At 43.7% G+C, this 22,176-nt stretch overlaps 1 protein-coding gene across 4 annotated transcripts in view; it reads right to left on the bottom strand.

The window, feature by feature from the left end:
* Nucleotides 1-3,331: 3,331 nt before the first annotated feature.
* The window catches only part of LOC126546976 (cytochrome P450 4C1-like), a 72,332-nt gene continuing 53,487 nt past the window's right edge, over nucleotides 3,332-22,176 (bottom strand). For all 4 annotated transcript variants that reach the window (XM_055062929.1, XM_055062930.2, XM_050194719.3 and 1 more), the window contains 4 exons: nucleotides 21,803-21,976; nucleotides 21,656-21,722; nucleotides 16,344-16,523; nucleotides 3,332-9,271 (listed from right to left, as the gene is read on the bottom strand). In XM_055062929.1, the coding sequence (XP_054918904.1) occupies nucleotides 9,102-9,271; nucleotides 16,344-16,523; nucleotides 21,656-21,722; nucleotides 21,803-21,976 (591 nt within the window). In that variant the 3' untranslated portion in view covers nucleotides 3,332-9,101. The remainder of the gene's footprint in view (nucleotides 9,272-16,343; nucleotides 16,524-21,655; nucleotides 21,723-21,802; nucleotides 21,977-22,176) is intronic.

The following is a 22,176-nucleotide window of genomic DNA, read 5'->3' on the forward strand; positions in this document are numbered from 1 at the left end:
TTAATAATTTGGATACCTGACAAGGACTCCGTGGAAAAATTATACGAGTTCTGGTAAAAATTTTATGAACAGTGAGGCGGTCAGTAGCAAGTGCGTAAAACAACTTGTTGGTGTCCAAACCGAACGCCTCCGCAGACGAGTTCCAGCGGTGATACCGTAAACATATCGTGAGAATGAAATTTATTTTATATCGCCATGAAAACCACCACCAGTTTTTTGTTGTTTGCCCCCCCCCCCCCCCTCCGACCTGTAAAACCTACAATTGTCCTCACAATGCAAAATTTCAGTATCACGAAGCTTGCTCGATAACCAGGTTATTGTTAGCACCACAATGTCGGCGAAGCATGTCGCCAATCAAAGAGGATAGATCATCGCGTTTAATAAGAACACCTCTAATATTTATGGAAAAGAAACTTGTTATAATGCTGTAACACTTTTACAAGGATGAGATTGCTATGATGTGGGTGGAACATTGTTTATCGACATGAAACTTTATGCCCTAGGTGAAGGCTCGATCGATATCTTGGTTAATCTCGTAAACGCTATCAGTCTGATTGCAACAGACAAAACTTTTTTACATGAAGCTGTATATGGCTAGCGGATTCGTTGGTCCGTCCGTCTGTTGCCTGTACGCCGAAAACTCCTGCGGCGCAATCCCATGCTCATGCGCGAAAAAAAAAAAAAGGCAGGCGCGTGACTGGCTGCGCCAGTAGTGACGTCGTTGCTCTCCGTTGCAGCGGAGCGTGCGCACAGCAGTTTCTCTCTGGCTCTGAAATAGGTAGGCAACGCGTCATACATACTCCTGAGGAGCAGGCAGCTTTCGATCAGCAACATCGTGAGCAGAACTGGGAATGAGCTCGTCTACGCCGTGCTAATGCTGCAGCCCGGGCAAAAGAACAGGCTCGTGTAACCGAGCCCCCGAATCAACTGCGTACCAAGGATCCAGCAGCCTACCAAGCCTTCGTTAAATGAACCATCCGGATTAATCCAGTGACAAACACCGGGGCCGCACGTTTCAGCTTCGCTGGTTAACCATTTGTGCGGAGTGTCTGGACGGTGATTTTTGTTTACCATGCCCTTATTGTAGCGCAAAGTATATTGTTAACCAATCGATTTTCCGTACTCGATGACCTCTTTGCGTGTGTTCCTAGTTTCTTTACAAAAATATTCTCTTCAATTTAGGCCACTATTTTTCAGTTTGCCTTTGTTTGCATAATAGTTTCCTTAATCTTAGAAGAAGTAAACTTAACAATTACGGGTCGGCACTTTTATTGACTAAGCGTACAAAACCAGCCTATGCGCGCGTGAAATGCTGTCAGACGGCAGCTGAATGCCAAGAGGTGTCATAATTGAGCGAAGTTTATCTTCCGACTGAGCCCAAGTCTCAGCTGCAGTGTCAGAAAGTTGAAAATTTTGTATAAGCTTCTCACGCCGTGACCTGGCCTCAAAATCATAGAGGCATGGGCAAAGTTCAGCATTCTCCTCCAGAATAGTATCAGATCAGTTATGACCAGGGTATCGGAATGAAGTGTTTTTCGTTCTAGTTTTAGTTTCATTCCACTAAAAAAAAGTTACGTTCTGGTCCTGCTCCTGAACGAAAAAAAAAAAAGAATTATGGAAATTTGAAGCAAAGTAACGATAAAAGCATCGTATCTATTTTTCTCAATAAGTGCATTATGAGTTCTGAGATCATGCTCAGAGCCTTGAGTTAAGGCACCGAGCATGATATCAGAAGCAGCACGTCATCAAGGGTACTCGTAAGAATGCGAGACCACTGTTTTGATAAAATGAGCGTAAACAAACATAGACGAATGATAAAACTTCGGTAACACAGCGTTATATGCATAGAAAATGAAACGATGTACTGTTGAGCGTGCAAGCCCTAGGTTTTGCTACGGCGCCGATCTGCTAGTGAACCGAGCGACAAGCTTAGATTGGTGGAGCTTTGGACCGGCTATCGCTCGCACCATCCATAACTCAGATACGCGCTGATACTGACGTTGCCTGACGTCGGTTGTTTCGGATGACCGACTTTCCCCTTAAACCAAAAGCCGATAAAAAAATATTTCGGTTTCACTCCGAAACAAGATAATAAATGATGTTTCGGTTACGTTTTCGTTCGGGTAAAAAATATCATTTGTGCTCGTTCCGTTCCGACACACTGGTTATGACTTGTTGCAGGTCGCCTGGTTGAATTCGCTTCAAAGAATTTACACGAAGTTCAACGGCAGCTACAGCAACTAATGTTGAGTTGACATCACAGACCGTTTATTTTAACATCGCCTGACTCGACTTCACCTCGTTTTAAAGGGGCATTAAAGGCAAACATTAAGTAAGGCTGACTCGACTTCCCCTCGTCAAGTACCCGTTTTAAAGGGACATTAAAGGCAAATATTAAGTCGAGCTAAAGTGATGGATTAGTGCTGGAGAATCTCTAAGGCATCACTATTATCGCGAACAGAGACATAATAATAGAGAAATTGAGGTAAGTGCTGGACACGATTAGAGAGTCCCCACAAACATTCAAGTACTTGGCCGATGATGAAAGCACTCCTCAGTTAAATTCTGTCACTAGTACTCAGCCACTCGTTGCAAAAAAACATCCATGTATTGTATTACAAGACGAAATAAAACGCTACTTCTCCAGTTATATTTTATTCGCAGAAAAACGAACTCATTGAAGTTACCCTTGGCAACGACGCGGGCGGTAGAATGGTTTAGTTTTCGCTCGACTTCGCGCCGTCCACGCTTTCGCGTTTCAGTAGTTCCGTTATCGCGTAGTGCTAGGCTGGTTTTGCTGGCTCACAAAACTCGCAGAACTGCAAGCAGCAGAGGATTCAACTTCCATGTGATGTCGCGGGATGCCCGAACGGTCTACCCCACTTGACCAAAAAGCAGCTGCAGCGTCTTGGCTCGGTATCGCCGTCTATCGGGGGCCGTTTTACTCACCGGCGGCAGCAAAGGGTCGTGATGGCGTATGTAACGCCACCACTCCCCCGGGAGATGTGAATTTAAAAAAAAAAGGTATTCGGAGTCTTCAGATGCAATTTTCTCGTAAACTAAGTCACTTCTTCGCACGAAGCAAGCGTTGCGAGGTTTCTGGAATGGTATTTAAACATTCGACGTCGACTTAGTATTTGCCTTTAGTGCCCGTTTAATTTGTTATGGCGCGTGTCTAAGTGCGTTTTAATTGCTTTAAGCACTTCAACCAGTACATTAAGAAGACTTGCAGAATCATCGGGACCCGGATTAGATTGCACGTTAGAGCTAAAAGGTAACAGTTTTACTACGTGAGAACATTCGCAAATAAGAAAAGAATGCTTGAGCATGGTACGAGAAGCAGAAACACGTTATTTTATTTTTGTAAAGCGACAGGAATGAAAATTATCACCCTGAATAAGTCGACTGCACCGCTGCTGCTCGACCATGCCGACTGAAACCACTGGCGTGACTACAGTCGCTTATGAACTAGGCGCTGCCTGATGACGATGTTGACGGAGAACCGAAGATCACCAGAGCCAGCTCTTGCAGACTGAGCGCTCTATCTGAGACTGGGCACTGCCCAGCATGAGCTTGGATGATCTATAGCCGTGGATGACTCTTGGATGACTGACGAAGCGTTGGCGGTCAGCGCAAATCGACTTGCTACGGCGAACTCGTGAGCCACAGGGATGTTGTCGTTGTCCTGTTCCAAGTAGAAATTGCCGGGAACTGCAGGGAGGTGGTTTCCTTCCAGTCGTACTTCATGGCAGTGAGTTAAAGAAGCCAACACCGAAAGGAACCGGACATTAATCACCTGCTAGTCTTTGCGGTGTCTGTCATACCGCCTGTATTGTTTTCGGGCCTTAAACCTCATGTACTATGCTTGACTCCATCCGAAAGCCTAGATGCGATCAAAAATCAACAGAAAGTGCCATGAAAGGGGAAAAAATACGTAAGAGTGATTGACAACATCTTGAAATAAATAAAAAATAAAGTTTGCGAAGCTGTCGAGTGGTGAGCAGCTGCGTTGCTGCCGAAAGCGGGACGGCGGGCTCAATTTGTGGTAGCGACAGCCGTATTCTGATGGGGCTGGAATGCGAAAGGCGTTGTTTACCCAAGTTTGAGAGCACTGTAAGGAATCCCAGCTAGTCATCATTAATCCTGGGCCCTCATACGGCTTCTGGATTGCGCAGACCATGGCTATGGAAAATAACGCCCTGTAATTTACTTATTACTTCAGGCGTACTGTCAGCGTCGTAACAGGCCTTAGGCAGGATTGGTTACAAAGCATGTCGAAAAAAAAACATAATAACAATAGATCGAATACAAGGCGCCATGTTTGACATAAAAATGAATTGAGCTAAGGAGGAGAACAAGGCATGATCGAAAGGCATAGTGCTCGCAAATAAAGCATTTGGAGCTATCAATAAACTGCTCGGGGCGCCGAGTTTGCGAAAAAAAAAAGAAAAATATGAAAGCCCGAAGAAATATGTATACGGACGTGTAGATACGGGTGTCGTGCGATATTATCTCGTTAAATTCCCACGGCGAAATGGGTGTGTGTGTAAAAAGACGAAACACTGACAGAGGCACGAAAAGAAATACATGCGTGAGATCGTGTGGGTAAACTGGTTGAAAATCGAAGCAAGGAGCAACGCAGCCGAGGTATCCCGCACATGCACATATATTTATTGAAGTACAGTCGTGAGCAAGAGTGGAGAGACCACGGCTCCGGGCGCGGGAGCGGCAGCGGGGCCGCTAAGCGGCGCTGCTATCTCGCGCCGCGCGTTCGCTTCGCGAGTGCCTTGGGGCGCTATTCTGGACATTCCGCCATTTTCTTCGGTGTATGACGTAGGCGCGACGCAAACAAAATGGCGCTGGTGGCCCAGTTCTGCTTACGTAACGTGACGCCAACTTGACGTTTCGCCTAAGAAACTGAAAAGATGGCACTGAATGTAGCGTTACCAGTAAAGCAAAACAGTTTTCCTCCGCAGTAAAAATAAAGCAGCTATCTCAAAGCATATGATTATTCCGTCAAAAACGCTCCTCGCTTCCGTCGTCTGCTGCGTACAAGCCGTCGTCTGCTTCAATAGCTGGGATGCGTGTCCCCGGAAAATGGAATGAGTCATCGCATGGTTGGCGCTAACGCGCTTGTTTTCTTGCTTGAGACAACATACGCGACCTACCAGTGGTGATGCGCGCACGTTCTAGGCCACGTCATCGCTATCTTGTGAAACGCAAGTGACTCAGCCCGACTCGGCTGGCTGAGAAACGGCCGAGTATCACCGATAGCGTTGCGCGCGCCAGAGATATCCACTAGTGCGACGCAAGCGCCGGCGCTGCCATCTCTTGTTCATTTCGCTGGTTACTCGCACCGAGGGAGGAAACTTCAAGGCTCCGCCTTGCGTACATTTCTTTTTATAAATTGGAAAGAGGCCGTTGTCATAAGTTTTGATTGTGCAAAAAGGCATTAATCTTGATTACAATACAAATGCAGCAGTGAAAAGTGGACAACATTACCGAAAGTTTGCTATGTTCAACCAATATTATTTCGTATAAACGCGTTCTTTTAAAAAATGATGGCCCCAAACACAAATGTCAACACCACCCGAGAGCGATGCAAATACTATGAGCACGCGTTATGAACAAAAGACTTTCGTGGTGCCAAACGACGGGGAAAATGTGGCGATACGCATTCCTCTAGGCTGCCATTGCATATGGCTGCTCATTAGCATAATTCGCGCGGCTCGTCGCAGCAAAAATTATAGCGGAAAATCTCAGCAATGGCGGCCCAGCGCAACGTCACGTATCGTCAAAATGACGTTTACGAAACAGCCCTTCCTGTGACGCTCCTCACGAGATATTCCTTCAGCCAATCAGCAAGCTGGCATGGCGCACATCTTGGATCGCCACCACATATTCGCGCAATTGCAGATGCATTGCACTGGCTTCTGCGCGCTACCGCTCACATTCTTTTTGAAGCGCTAACATCGCAATATAGCTGCCAAGGACCAAAAAAATGTATTAGTCCATAAAATTTGCAGCTCCACGTCACGTTTCGTCATCTTGATGAAAACGCAAAATTGCATTTTGCAATACTTCCGCTTCCCGGCACAAATTTTAAAACACGTGACCTCTCGACAGCCAATCAGAGAGTAAACATGGCGGATAATGGCGGCCGTGCAGCCGCCATGCGTGTCCAGAATAGCGCCCCTGAGTGACGACAACCTTCACGCTAGCTCTCGCGCGGGTGCTTATCGCGCTTGATACATTTCTAGTGCACCGTCCGGTTGCTATGCTGCTGACGGTCGCGGCGAGGGAAATCGCGTATCGCAAAACGCCTAAAGTGTCTGACAAATGTGTCTAAAAGTGTCTACAAATTTCCATCGTTTCCATAGGTTTCCATTGCTGAATATTTACCCGCTCTGGGAACAAAATTCTAGCTTCCCACAGCGCGATCACTGCATTTGTCTCATGTGGATTGTCTTCTAGAACATATCTATCACCTGTCCTTTTCGATATTCGACCTGCAGCTTTAATTATTCGCGAGAAACCCGCTCTTTACATTGAAGACGCGCTAGCTACGTGCCGCGGCCGCTTGGGGCGCTAGTTGCTACGTGTCCAGAAAAGCTGGATATGCAGGAGGAATAGAAGAAAACTTTAGCGGCAAAAAAAGCACATATAACAGCTACGAGGACACGTGAGCTTAATTAAGCGGGAGCCATTTGTTTTAACAGTACATAATTTGTTACTGATCTGCATGTAGAAAAGAAACTGGTTGGCGATATTGCTCATTCGGTGCCAGCTGACGCGCTCGCTGAACGACCGTAGTTGTGACACGCACACACACACACGCGCACACGCATCCACGCACACGCATTAATAACTATGGCAAAGGGAATTGAATGTGTTCGAAAAGTAAGTGCTCGTAGCGTAATTGCAGTCTTTGCTGAAAGCCCACATGACAGTACATACTTGGCGACGCGGACCGTGCCGCCAGTCACTTCCTGTAGTGCAATTGTCCCAAAGCAATGCGTCTTACGCCTTAAAGCTCTAGCAATGGCCGTGACATTACGTTATGAAGTCCATCTCTCTGTTTTAAAGCACGCAGGGACAAAAAATATAAGTACTACAAATCTTCCTGCTTCGGTTAGCGCAATTTTACAGAATAGCTCGCAGCCGTCTATACCACCATGACTCTGTGTTTCAAGCCTTGAGCTTTCGACGAAGCAAAGCCATAAGTGCTGCAGAGTGGAGAAGATAATCATTTCGGCCTAGCACGATACCGTGGTTTGGATTGCATAACACGGGTGGTGCTTAGCAGTACCTGCAGTCAGCCCTATAGTCAAACGTGGTGCAGCCTGCTCGCCTCTGACAGAGGACATGCTGGGAAACAAAATGCACAGCTAGTCACTGCACAGCACTACAAGAGGCAAAAAAATACGTGCCCAAGATGGCCGGACTGTATGGTTTTATAGTAAAAAAGCCAGATACTTGAGACGAAAAAGAAATTTCACTAGCGTACCACCTCACTCCCTGTTTTCATTTGTGCTCTGTCCGGAGTATATTAAGGTGACTGAACTTTACCTTTAAGGATCTTTTTGCGACATTTTTTGTTGCAAAGAACAGAGGCACGAAAAGAAAGCAAAAGAAAGGAAGAAATCCAGCTCAGCTGGATTTGCTGAGCTGCAGCATATAGCGCGATTTATTTAGGCGAGTGTAGTTTAGGCGTTGGTGCCTTTTATACAAATTTTCCGTTTATGCGGCCTTTTGTTGTAGTAACTATATGTGAAAAGGGGTAGCTGACGCCATTAAAGTCTTCGCAAACCTAAGTATCTTATATAAACGCAAAATATTAACCGCAACCCTATTGCAAAATGGCAAATAGGGCCATTTTCCAGGAACGCTCGGACAACAAAACCCAGAGAGAAGACACTATTATATTCAGTGAATCATGATATATTGAACTGTCCTTCGCAATAAGTGCTGTAAAACGTGGGAGCATGATATCTTTCTTTGGTCTATGGCCATTTGCAGCTGGTAAGAGCGTTTTATGACTCCTAGTATAGCAGCTAGATTCAAGGCAGTACAACGTAGCCATTTGTTCTACGAATAAACGATGATGCGCTGCGTACAAGCTCGTGCATATAAAGAGAGAGTTTTTGTAACAATACAACAATTTTGAATACACCAGCTCTGCTAAAAATGGTTTGGGTAGTATTGCATGGTATTTGGAATCACTTCACTGTAACAAAAAACTCAAGGCGAAGTTCAACTCTCCTTTGTTACAGTGGCGCATCTGACCATGATGATCTCTGAAGCAGTTCCCCATCACAATATCTCTTGTACTTGCTGAGCAGAGTATGCGGAGTGCTCGGTGACTGATTCTGCCATGCGAGTAGTTGCGGCAGGCTGTTTACGAGTCCGAGAGTATTGTTAGCGACTGTCCGATCCGATAGCCCTCCGCTGACGCTAGATCAACGGCCACTTCTTCAGCCTTGACTACCGTGCAGTCTTGTAGCGAAACGCTGGTTCTAGTGCGGCGTGCACGACAGACAGCAGAAGCCAGCGGAGCCCTGGACTGAGGGCAGCCGACCATTGCGATAGAGGACGGACGAAGCAGCGGGTGAAGACCTCCGGGGAAGACACAAGGAGCAAGACTCCCCCGAAGAATCCGCCAAAGCCGCAGAAGAACATAATTACTAGAGCTCAATAATGTTTTCACTAACTAACTAACTGGTACTTGCTCTATCTTAAATACGTTGTTCTGGGTTACCACGTAGCCTGTAAAGGAATGTTACTTCATTGTAGATTTATTATGTCCATCTACGTTAAGAGTTTATAGGGGATTCATGGCCGATCATCAAACCCTGTACGCGTATGGTCAACCCTCGATCTAAAGCTTACAGTGCCATACCCAGGGGACTCTCGAAGCAAATGGGAACATCTTCATTCCTATGGTTGCAAGTGTGCGAGGTCAGCATCGCCCATTTTGTTTCCTAATCAATGACCTTGCTGCGATTGTAGTTCTTAGCGGAAAGACCAGCGAGACAGTTGCCGCTACGGTAACTCAAGAAAGAGTAACTCAGTAACTCAAGAACTAGGCCAGAGGAATGCGCTCAGATGCCCCGTGACCGTGGCGTAAACTCAACTCTGAGTCCATTCACTGGCCTCAACACAAGTTCGCACGTGAGCATCAGTTGGTCTCGCCGATCAACTGCCTTCAAAAAGAAGCGTCGAAGAAGGGTAGCGACGATGATCTTAACTTCCATCGAAGCGTACTTCTGACCTGCAAGAACAAATAAAACAAACTCTTATAACAACTTCTCGATAAGTTTCCGGACAGCGGATTTGTGCAACTACGTTACATCCACTTGGTTTGTTGCAGCGCTATCGTTTGTTTTGGCAATATTCCATCACGCCGAAAGATTTGTAGATTACCTCTAACTGACCTCTCGCACTTTCGCTACAGCACAATGCACCAATCACTAATCATTAATCGCTTAACAAAATATCACTTAACTTTCTGTATAGTCAGTTTATGGCATATAAGTTTAACGTAGATGTTCGCATACAATTCGCCAAAATATTCTAAGGCGTTGATTTCCCTTCTAACATGACGATGCTTCAGTGCAGTCGTCAGTGGTATATCCAGTGCAGGATCTTCATTTAGGAAAATGGCAGTTTTCGCTTCTTAATGGAAGCGAGACGTGAGCATGCGATAGGGCAACAGTGGTACGTCGCTCCGTACCGTCGGGCATCATAATTTCACATAAAGATGGAATTACGATAAGCTCATTTACCACATTTGTGCACACATTTTTATATAGTCCGTGGTAAGGATCGACAAAAAAAAAGAAGCATACCGACCGGCAAGCCGGCTGTACTGGGAAAGAAGGCCAGTCGACGGATTATTAAAGTCGATTAGCGCAATCGCAGTGGGGTTCACTCTGTAAAGGGTCCCTCCCAGGTCTGACCATTTCGAACTGACAATCGCAGTGCATACAATGCGCGCTAACGATCGTGCCTGCTAAGCATTGCACCGCTACGCGCCGCGAAAAGAGCTAACATTTCGAACCAAACACTCTGCGCCCGTCTACTCGCGCGCGCCGCGCTCCCGGCCAGACACTCAACGTCAATCGCGCAAGCGCGCCTAAATAGCTCGCTGTGCTGTGACGTCTCTCACAGTGGCACGTGACTGAGAATTATCATGACTGAGAATTATGTCAATTAAGCAAATAAAACGCACAAACTGAATGCGTGCGTGTCTTTGTTTGGCTTCGTACCGCAGCAAGAGAGATCTACTTCCGTTCCGTTCCGCTTGTTCCCACGTCGTGCCGTGGTGTGCGCTGAGAGCGAAACTATGTCATTTTCTGCCGTGTTCCAGCGCACGATCGTGCTCTGTGATCCGCTTCCGTCTGCCTCAGTGTTCGTGTAGCACTGACTTATACCGCTACATAACGGGGGTGTTTGCGTAGTGCACGAAAGTATGAAAGGAAGGACAGAGACAAGTAAAGAATCTCTGTCCTTCCTTTCCTACTTTCGCGCGCTACGCAAAACAGCGCCGTTATGAACCACGACCAATTCGCCCAAGCCTCTACCCTAATTATACCTCTAGTTAGGTGTTCTCGTGCATAGCGCGCAAAATCGTGTGCAGCTCGAAACGAGACAAGAAAGCGAGAGAAAAAGAAAATTGAGGAGCCATTCTACCCTGTGAAGGTGGCTGATCAGCGAAGCTGCTATGGTGATATGTAACTATGCGTACAATTACGTATATGTTAGTTATGCGAAATACAAAGATATACTTATTTTATTTATTTATTTATTTTCAATACTGGTACGCTCAATTGAGAGCATAGCAGGTGGGCATTACAAAGACAATCATGTTTGAAAAGAAAAAGACAGAAAAACAAAACAAAAAAGAATCGGCAAGGAAATACCGAAGCATATCCGCCAGGGTAGCATTAAAGCAATAAATGTGGTCTAAGCAGTTTTTGAAGCAAGAACATCAATATTACAATAAAGCCTAACAGTGCACAATCAAGCACATTGTGAAAAAAATTTAAAATTCAAAATATTATTCGAGAAAAAAGAGAAGAAAGCAAGCTTTTATACAGAGAATTTAAGGCAAAGATCACCCACAAATTCAAATTAACATTTCGAAAGCGGGCATGCTGCGCACACGAAATGAAGCACAACCACGAGGATGGTTTACAACCAGTTTGCCAAGAAAGGAAAATCAATGCCCTATTGATCATGCACAATGTGGAAACCAGCACAAAATATTATTGCAAATAAAAAAAGCGAAGCACAACCAGGCACAGGATTGAAATCTGTTACAAAAATGAGAATGGAATAAGAAAGCAAGCAAGTGATAGTACAAGAACAAAATTATGTGCAATCGCATAAGCAATCTCTTACACCAAGACAACCGGCACACATTTCAACGGTCATCACCAGTAAATATTAGGAAAGGAAATACATTGTGGAAGTGCAGGAATCTTAGAAAAGGGAACTATAGCGTTCAAATGAGAGAGAGAGTGTGTGGCAATGGCGATGGTACTAGAGTTTAGATGTACGTTCTAACTTTGCAGTGAAAGCGGACACTGTTTCGGCGTCCGTGACATCGGGATTTAACCGATTCCATTCGCGTATTATAAGTGGAAAAAACGATTGCCCAAACAAGTAATTGTTGACAGAATATTCAGTTAATGTGTATTTATGCTTATGACGAGTCGGGCGCGACTGTGAAAATGTGATATACTTAGACACATCTATCTTATAGATGTCATGCAGCAGTTGGTACAAAAACTTGAGACGTGCCTATTTTGCCCTTGTGGATAGAGTCCTAATGCCAGAAGAAGCTATACAGTTAGTGGGAGAGTCCGTGCGTTTATACTTGTTATACACAAATCTTATGGCTTTGCGCTGTACTGACTCCAATTTTGTTATACTAGTTAGGGAATGAGGGAACCAAACTGTGTTAGCATATTCTAACACGGGTCTTACTAATGTAGTGTATGCTAGTAGCTTTGCGGACGCGGGTGCCATTCTTAAACATCTTTTTACATAGAACAGTTTGCGTAGTGCGACTGCCGTAATGTTAGCAACGTGTTTGTCCCATCTGAGGTGAGACGTCAACGTAACGCATAAATACTTATGTTGTTCCACAGTAGCTAGTGGTTTACCATTAATAGAGTAAGTGAATTAGGACGGGTTCCGTTTACGTGTTACTGCAATAGTTACGGATTTGTTTACATTAATGGACATTTGCCATTTAGCGCACCAGTCTACTAACTTATCACGGGATGCATTGAGTTTAAGGTGGTCTGTGATGCTGTGAATTTCTTTATAAATAATGCAGTCGTCTGCGAAGAGCTTGATACTACAGTCAATGTTTTCTGTAATATCATTTATAAAGATTAAACATAATAGTGGCCCCAGGACGGAACCTTGAGGAACTCCTGAGGTTACAGGAATTGTTTGTGATTTAACACTTCCGAAAAACACGAACTGTGAGCGGTTTGTTAAGAAATATTTTATCCATGAAAGAGCAGATCCCTCTCCGATTACACTTCTTAGTTTTGCGGTTAATCTATTGTGACATACGCAATCAAATTCCTTCGATAAATCAAGCAAAATCATGTCCATTTGGCCGCGATTATTGATGTTAAATGCGAGGTCATGAACTACCTCGGTTAGCTGGGTAATAGTGGACAAACCGCTACGAAATCCATGCTGATTAGGGGACAAGGAATTTAGTTTCTGAAGGAAAATGGTTATGTGTTTTAGGATAATGTGTGCGAATAACTTACACGAAGTTCTAGTAAGAGATATCGGACGGTAATTTGGTACTGAAGGCTTATCTCCAGATTTGTGAATGGGTATTATTTTTGCAATTTTCCAGTCATCTGGTAGTTGAGACAAAGTAAGTGATTTGCGGAAAATTAGCCCAAGATACTTACTACACCATTCTGCATATTTTATAAGGAAATCGTTTGAAATATCGTCACCCGCCGTGGTTGCTCAGTGGCTATGGTGTTAGGCTGCTGAGCACGAGGTCGCGGGATCGAATCCCGGCCTCGGCGGCCGCATTTCGATGGGGGCGAAATGCGAAAACACCCGTGTAGTTAGATTTAGGTGCACGTTAAAGAACCCCAGGTGGTCGAAATTTCCGGAGTCCTCCACTACGGCGTGCCTCATAATCAGAAAGCGGTTTTGGCACGTAAAACCCCATAATTTTTTTTTTTAGATATAGTCTTGGCCGCTGGATTTTTTATGATCGAAGCTAAGTAGTAGGTTGAGTATCCCTGCATCTGTGACTTCAAGGCAATCGATAGTTGATGGACCAAAGGATAAACTGGGAGGGATGATACCGTTATCTGTGGCGAAAACTGAGCCGAAAAACTTGTTGTATGCATTAGCTTTTTCCTCTTTTTCCTCGGGACCTGTGTGCGACGCCGTGGAATTATTAGTGCGAAGGTTCCTCCAAAACCTGTTAGGAATGCTTTTAATAAAACTAGGAAGGGTGACGCTGAAGTAGTAATGTTTGGCATTTCTTGCTTTCTGTCTGAACTCTGCTTTGGCGCAGTGTAGTTTGCGCCGAATGGAAGGCTGACAGTTTGTGTTTTTGACCACCCTGCGCAGCTTTTCTATTCTTCGCTTTTCCTGAATCACTTCACGTGTTATCCAAGGATCGTTCTCTGTTGAGTTCCTCAGTTTCGTTGGTATGAAGTTAGTAATAGAGGGGATAACACAAGATTTGAAGCTGAGCCAAAGTAGATTATTATTACTGGCTGCGTTGGAAGCTAGCTGTGAAAAAAATTCAAACTCGTGTGCGAGATAGGTTAGCACACTGTTATCGTCTCCTCTTTTAAAATCAATTACAGTTGATCCACGCTGTTGATCTGCAAAGCTAAAGCCGAGCGGCAGCAAGCAGATAGGTATGCTATGGTCAGATATGACCTCAACTACCTCAGTTCCACTACAACTACATCAGGCGCACTACGTCCTTTCAACTACAACTATATCAGGCGCACTACGTCACGCACTATGTCATATATACACAGAGATACCGCCTAAGGGCTTTTACGACGTCGCTCTAAAGGCGCAGTCGTGACGGCGCGCCGTTTAGACGCAAGTGGCCGTTAAACCGATCCTCGACGCCACCGACCATATGCGTTGACCGGGGCGCAGTCCAAAGGAGTGCGCGAAATGAAACACGTTTGTTTGTAATTTGCGAGGGAGCACACTTCCTAGTTAATCAGCTGAATGAAACTTAGAAGGACTAGAGTTTTATTCTAGCGGTCAAGCATGGGGCTGTCCGTTTCCCTCCCTTAGAAGCCCATGTATTAACAGTAGACGGGAATTCCACAATATTTACAACTTCACTGGGAACTACTTAATTGTGAAAAGTAAATGAACTCGGCGTAACGTTACAGTCGTCTTAGCAGCCAATTGTCATATAATTTGTTTCGGGATAGCTTTGTTAAAACAAGAGTTACAGACGTTTTCTGTAAGCATACTCCCTCTGTAGATGCCCAGGTATGACGGCAGACGGGAATTTTGCAACGTTTACAGCTTCACCGTGAACTATCTAATTATGACACGTAAATGAAACTCGGCGTAATGATAGAGTCGTCTTAGCGGTCAATTTCAGTGTTATTTTTTTCTAATATACCTGCATTAGATTGAGAGCTACAGAGCATTTGCGAGAAATTTGGCTTTGCCTTAAGGCTTTTTCTGTTCGCCGCCACGATTTCTCCGGAGGGCAGCCATAGACAGTTTCGCTGTAAAAAGAAGGTGAGGCCCGTGACGCCTGCGTCACGCGATCCTCCAGCTCCGGTATGGGAGAACGCAGGGAAGGAATTTCGCTTGGGAAGGATAGACAGGCGCAAGTGGAGAGAACAACTATGGTGGCGGTGACGCTCGCCTCCCGAAATCATGGGTTCGCGGCAACGAAATATTTCTGTCTCGGCTATTAATAAACCAATTTGAAATATTCTTAAGCTAGAGCACTTCCTAGAGGGCACGTTACAACTTCCAGCGTATAACTAAAATTTACTGTGTGGCCTACCGAGGGGCCCCTTCAGAATCCACAAACAGTCAATTGGAATCGTAATTTTTAACCAACACCAATGACACAGAACTTCGTTAAATGAAAAGCATGTCAGTCATTTTGGCTAACGGATAATTGTGGTAGAACCGAAAAAACGACATTTCAGATTTGGGAAATGACAAGTTTGAACACTGCAGTAGCGTTTCTCAGCAAGTAAAATGTTAATTACTGGAACTTTGTAGATTATAAATAAATTATTTTGAGTTGTTTTACGAGTTCTAGCCAGCTAATTTATAATGAAACTCCAAAGGTATAGAATGACTAGTCTGTCAGCAACAAACCATTTTTTTTTTCATCTGTTCGAATGACATAAGTAGCATGAACGAGTGAATAAACTTTATTTCAGAGGCCAAGCTGTTGATGCCCGAAAGTGGGCATGATAAAGTAGCATGATAAAGAAATAGTTCACACCTGCCTTTCATTTTCGGCTCTGCTTGTCTGCATTTAGTTTTCTTTTGGGAATAAGTAAACAAATAAGTGAAATTGTGCAATCTAGCGAGACTGATTTTCTTTCTTATTTTTTATAATTTTCTTTTCTCGCGTTCTAGAGCACATTCGCTTTTGACACGCTTCCGTTATTGCGTTAATGCTGCGTGTAGTTTCCAGAATTCGGAGAAACCTCAATCGGAAGCGATTGTGCCCGTTAACCAAGCTGGCTGTCCCCAAGAAGCGCTGCCAAACGCCTGTGGGAGTTTCGGTGCCCCATGGCTCGAGAGATGATTAAAAAATGTCAGTCACCTTCCCTTCGTTTAGCTTTTCTACGGCATGAATGCTACTAATGCTTCTATGCTACTCAGCAAGGGAAAAATTTCCAGCCATCCAATATTCCTTTTTCTAGAAGTATCTCATTCAAAACATTTCGCTTTCCTTCATTTCACTGTAACTAGCGAAACGAAGCTCGTACTTAAACAAACACGGCAGTCAGAATTACGAAAAGATGTCCAATATGCCGATAGCAATGGTTACGTATACCGTTTTAGAAAAGTAATAACATCTCATAAAACTTTCTATATCGTTCAGACAGCGAACATTCGCACGCAGAACGAGTTAGAGTAGTGTTGGGCGCACCTTCATAAATGATAAATAAAAAAACGAAATTAAATTCAAAACGAAAAGGCAGCAGTGAGGATGTCTAATGCTTCGTGTGAGTTCACATGTGTGTACGCGTGCGCCATGGCGCCTCTTGGCATGTGCACGCCTGTGTTTGTTCATTTGACGAGAGAAGTACAAAGTCGATCCTTACCTATGCAGTTCCTGGGACCCGCGGAGAAGGGCACATACGCGTACGGATGTCTGTGTACAACATTTTCTGGTAGAAACCTGTCGGGATCGAACACTTCAGGATCTGGAAACACACCTGGATCTCTATGTAGAGCATATATGAAGATGTCAACGTCACTCTCCTCTGGAACGATGTGTTTACCTGCGCGCAGAGAATAAATTGCGCAGTGGCAAATAAATTATCTTCATTTAGTACGTCAAACGTAATTAACAATTGTTACAAGCCGGCTGTTACAAGAAAATAGCCTCGTGGAACATGGAGTGATGGGAAACTAAGTATAACTAAGTGCACGGCTGCCTGAGCGGAACGCTTATTGCTGGTGATAATTGTGGTGCGTATTTACATCGCAAAGATGCAACCGGGTTATGAGGGCTACGGTGCCAGAATATTTCTTTCTTTGCTCGCTTTGATCTCTTACTCACATTTAGGACTTCAGGCTTTCTTGCTTTCCGGTCTCGTGAGAACGCAGTCGCAAAAGTCGAGAATCTAAATTGTAACCATGTTACCAGTAGAGAGAGAGAGAGAGAGAGAGAGAGAAGTCCTAAAGGAAATGTTCTAGCTTCTGAGACACCAGCGATTCTTTTCAGTGAGGTTCAGCGTTAAAGAATTATGGTAGTGGCAAGCGTTGACAAGCACTGATTGCTAGCAACGTTTTCCCAGCTTCTCGTGGTGTGCTTGCAACGACACTCTTGCCAAGTGCGCACACATTACCAAAGCAGTGACGTGCGTCCACATACTTGTCCCGAAGGTCACCTACAGCGGCGAATGATCGCTTCGACTCTCTTTAACGCATGTGCGTCGTCCACCAAGCGGCAGCATGCAAGTGCATATGAGTAGTTTACATCTTTGTAACTAATTGTACGTACGCGCCTTGTTTCTGTATTTTTTTTCTCAGCCTACAACGGAGAAGATATAATGAGGCGAGTCTTGGTGGAGGTAGCCGATAAAATCACGAGCGCGTGCTCATGGATAAAAAGGGTGCGCGTCTCAGTGGTGCGTCATGCAGCTATTATAGGCGCCAGTAGATAACGCCTATTGGAAAGAAACGCACGTCATCAACACGTGGACTCCAGTGAACACCCCGCGTTTGAATCGACGATTTAGCAATCGGGCTTCTACTACGATTTATATTAACAAAATTTTGGCTAGCTACACTATGCCACCTGTCAAACGGTACATGGCTTGTCATTCGCCCAACAATCTATATATATATATATGCATCGGCCTGTCGCGGACATCTTGTTGTCTTTAGTAGTAACGCTTATGCAAGATTAATGCAGTGCCTGTTAGAAGTTCTTCCCACTGCGACCGTGACCGGATTGTGTGTGACGCTTTCTCACACCCCTGCAGACGTTCGCGTATGTCGGTTCTAAAAGTGTGAGAACTATAAAGGTTGCAGGCGAGTCTAACATGCAGTAAGAGGCAAATACAGGATAATTCAGTGCATCCCCACACTGCCTGAAGAACGCAACCTTTACAGTCTGCAAGGGTAGAAGGAGTGGTGATTCTTTTTGGAACAGATGGCGCGACAAGTAAACTGAGTTGTCGCCGTTGATAACCTTGTATACACGTTGCCCAAGCCCGTGTTCAAAGTTGAGCAGAATGCTGTCCTGAAAGAAAGCAAACCGAAGCGTCTCCCACACGACCGGCCGAAACAGACGCCCGAGGAGGAAACGACCAGATGTAGCTCCTAAGCAATGTCGAAGGCGTTGTGAATGCGGAGAGCGGAACCGATTCCACAACAGACTTGGGTAACGTTCGAACGCATCCCTAAAATATAAAAAAATGCACGCTCCCCAAATCTACAAGTGACCATAGCAGAACTTTCGAGAAAGGGGTCATCGCTTGTCATGAATGGATAGCAGTTGAAATTAATGAATATGTATGTATGTATGTATGTATGTATGTATGTATGTATGTATGTATGTATGTATGTATGTATGTATGTATGTATGTATGTATGTATGTATGTATGTATGTATGCATGCATGCATGCATGCATGCATGCATGTATGTATGTATGTATGTATGTATGTATGTATGTATGTATGTATGTATGTATGTATGTATGTATGTATGTATGTATGTATGTACGCTTTATTTCCACAAAAACTAAATAGAGCTTTGCGGGGGTAAAGTGGGGAAAAAAGCTGCTCGTAGCAGCTTGACCAGCCCCAAATACCCTTAATACAAAAAAAGAAGGGAGCAGCAGAGCGTAAATACAGTTTTCTCAAGTACTTACATATTCAAGCACTACAACATATCATGCATACGCACTGCAAATCAGGCGAGGAAGAAAATACAACAAAAGCAAGATGTGAGCAAGCAAGCAAAAACACAAAATCTCACTGCACCTCAAAAGCATATACGCATTGTACAACTCACATATGAGAGGAAAAATTAAGAATATCAGGAGCAGAACAAGTTGCAATATCAATTTTATTAACAATAAGATCGTTTAATAACCGAGGTAGCCAGGAGCAAAGCATTTGTGATCCATAGTTTGTGCGCGATTTTAGTACGTGCCAGTACTCTGGCTTTCTTGTGCTGTATGGAGTTTCGTGTAGCTCTAAATTAGCCATAAAAGTAATGTAGTTTATGTACTTTTTCTGTTCATTTTTATACGCAAGCGCTAAAAGATACTTTAAAAGGGCCTGCACTTTCGGTGTGTTAAGTTTATGAAATAAATAAGCTGAAGGGAAATCGTATGGTTTATTACAAATAGCGCGAAGAGCCTTCTTTTGCAGTATGTACAGCCTGTTGATATTTGTGTCAGAAGTGGTAGCCCAGACAAAACAACAATCATTTAAATGGCTGAGAAAAAGTGAATTATATAACAAGCACTTAATAGAGCGAGCGCGACGAAGATAGTTCAAGGAATAAAAAATTCCAGTGATTTGTGAAAGCTTACTAGCAAGAAAATCTATATGGCTCTGCCACGTCATAGTATGATCAAAAAATACACCTAGCGATCTTACCTAGTGTACGAGTTCAATTTTAGAATTGTTCATTAGCAAATCTTCCTCTAGTGTAATTTGCGTGTTCTTAGCGCGAAATAACACTGCTTTAGTATTTTGCGAATTAATAGTCAAACCGTTGTCAAATGACCATGTGTATACTTTATTCAAAACTGCATTAGCTCTTATAATCAATTCGGCAGGGCGGTTAGATGAAAAGAATAACGTAGTGTCATCAGCATAGATTACGTAACGCGTATCAACATCAATGTGTACTAAATTGTTAATAAAGATATTAAAGAGTAGGGGCCCTAAAATACTGCCCTGGGGTACACCTACATTGACCGACCGAACTTCAGATTTAAAGCTATTTACTTGTACAAACTGCTTTCTATGACCAAGATACGACCTAATCAAGTCAAGTGCATTGCCACGTATACCGTAGTGGTTTAACTTACTAAGCAAGAGATCATGATTTATAGAATCGAAGGCTTTTGAAAAATCGACAAATACTCACAATGTTAGCAAACGTTCCTCAAAATTATTTAGAATTAGTTCTTTCTGTTCAAGCAAAGCTAGCTGTGTTGACATATTTTTCCGGAAAGCGTACTGATGCTTAGTTATATAGTTCTGCTTGTCCAGAAAGTCTGATATTCTGCAAAAAATTATTTTTTCCAAGCACTTCGAAAATATAGGGAGAATAGACACAGGTCTATAATTAGGTAAGGCAGTTTTGTCACCTTTCTTGAACAATGCAACTACTTTTGCCATGTGCATTTTATACGGGAAGTCACCGGTAGAAAGGCAGATATTATAAATATGGGCTAGTACTGGAGCGATTATATCTATTGCAAATTTCACAGGCTTGATTTTAATGTTATCAGCATCGCAGGAGTTGCTATTGTTTAGCGCGGAGAACAGTAAAATTACTTCTGAAGTGTTTGTGAGACGCAAAAGAATTGAAGGCACACAGTTCGTTGTAATGAAACGGCAGGCGTTTTCATTCACGTTGCGTTTAGGTAGATTAGTGAAATAATTATTAAAATAGTCGGCCAACTTCTCGTCAGGTATGTCCGCTCCATCAGAAATTATACGCAACCCTGCCGCTGAATTGGGCACTCTATTCAGCAAAGAATTAAGCCAATGCCCCATCTTATTGCTGTCATGGCTGCAAGATGCGAAGGATTGCTTATAAAATGTAGTTGTAGCAGCACGTAATTCCTTAGTTAAGCCATTTCGAAATGATTTAAACACTCTTAAATCACCAGGATCCCGAGATGTGATGAATTTATTGAATAACCTTGCCTTTTCTTTTATGTATTTAAATAATTGAATAGTTATCCAGGATTTACGTATCCTTGATGGAGCGGATACTTTAGGAACGGAAGGAAAATGTTTAACGTAATAAGAGATGAACGTTTCCAGAAAAGCACCGTAAGCGCAATCAGCACTTGTAGCAGCAACAACATTGTTCCACACTACGTGACGTAAGTCATCGCGAAAACGCACTAGCCGTTCTTCAGTTATAATTTGCGAGAAGCAAACTCGTTCTGGTGATCTTTTATTTTTCCGTTTGACAGTGAGGAATACCGGCATGAAATCACTCAAGCTGTATGAAATAGTGCCACATTGAACACTGTTTGATCCGTAGTTGGTAATAAACAAGTCAAGGCATGTGGACGTATCGCAGGTAATTCTGGTAGGAGTATTGATAACATTGGAACACCCATACGTTTTTAAAGCTAATTCAAAATCACGTGTGATATTGCAGTCAACCGGCATGTTTATACTGAAATCGCCACCACAAATCAATTTATACTGCAATTCAACCATGTATTTTAATAATTTCTCTAAAAAGAGAAAAAAGCCTTGGAGATTGCCTCGCGGTGGTCTGTAGACAACAAAAGAAAGAGTGCGCGCATGTAACACAGACATCGTAGTCATCGTTAACACAAGAAAAAAAAATGACGCTATAGGCTGGTGCAAGAGGGCACACAGCAGCATGCGAACTTTTCTTTGTAGCGTTTTTATTGCTGTATTATATTTTATTGCTATATTATATTATATAGGTGAACAGATGAAACATAGGAATTTAGTGACTTTCTCACAGTTGGGGTCTCATAACACTCGGGGACTCATAAGATCGGATTCAGCTACTGATTTTATCTCCATTCACATACTTTTCAGACGTACCATACCCTATAGAAGTTGGCATGTGCTTGGCTCTACATGTCCCGTGGTTTATTTATGAAAAGGCAGGACGTGTTTACCCACGGAAGCATTGAGCCTGCGTGCACTGCAGGGCAGTCAACTTACCGATTTTAACATTTTGCGCTGCGGCTCTCCCAATAAGGGGTACCGATGGAAATAGGCGTTGGCTTTCCTGTAAAAGGGAACAGGTAAACCTCTCTATCACGATCCCTTCCTCCCTCCCGTTGTAACATATTTAAATTTGCGCCCTACCTTGAGCACGCGGTCAAAGTATTTGAGCTCTTTTAAATCTTCCAACGTTATATCAGCATCTAGGTCGCCTTGCAGGACACACTCCAATTCCTCGTGAATTTTAGCTTGAACGTCCGGGTGCAATGCAATCATGTAAAGGGACCAAGCAATGCCCATCGCAGTTGTGTCGTGTCCCTGCAATGCGCGACATGCGTTGGTTAGTGAAGTTTTCTTTAAGCAGTATTGAAAATATTTCTCTTCACAACATACACTGTAAGCAGAAAGCATATCATTTATACAGCGAGGTTTAAAGGCCACAACGCGTGTTTGCTAAAACGTGTCGATCGAAGCCACGTATCGAGATTTCAGCTGTGCCGCAGCGCCCGTCAGTTAGC

This window comes from Dermacentor andersoni, chromosome 1 (assembly GCF_023375885.2).
Source record: "Dermacentor andersoni chromosome 1, qqDerAnde1_hic_scaffold, whole genome shotgun sequence".
NCBI classification, from domain to species: domain Eukaryota; kingdom Metazoa; phylum Arthropoda; class Arachnida; order Ixodida; family Ixodidae; genus Dermacentor; species Dermacentor andersoni.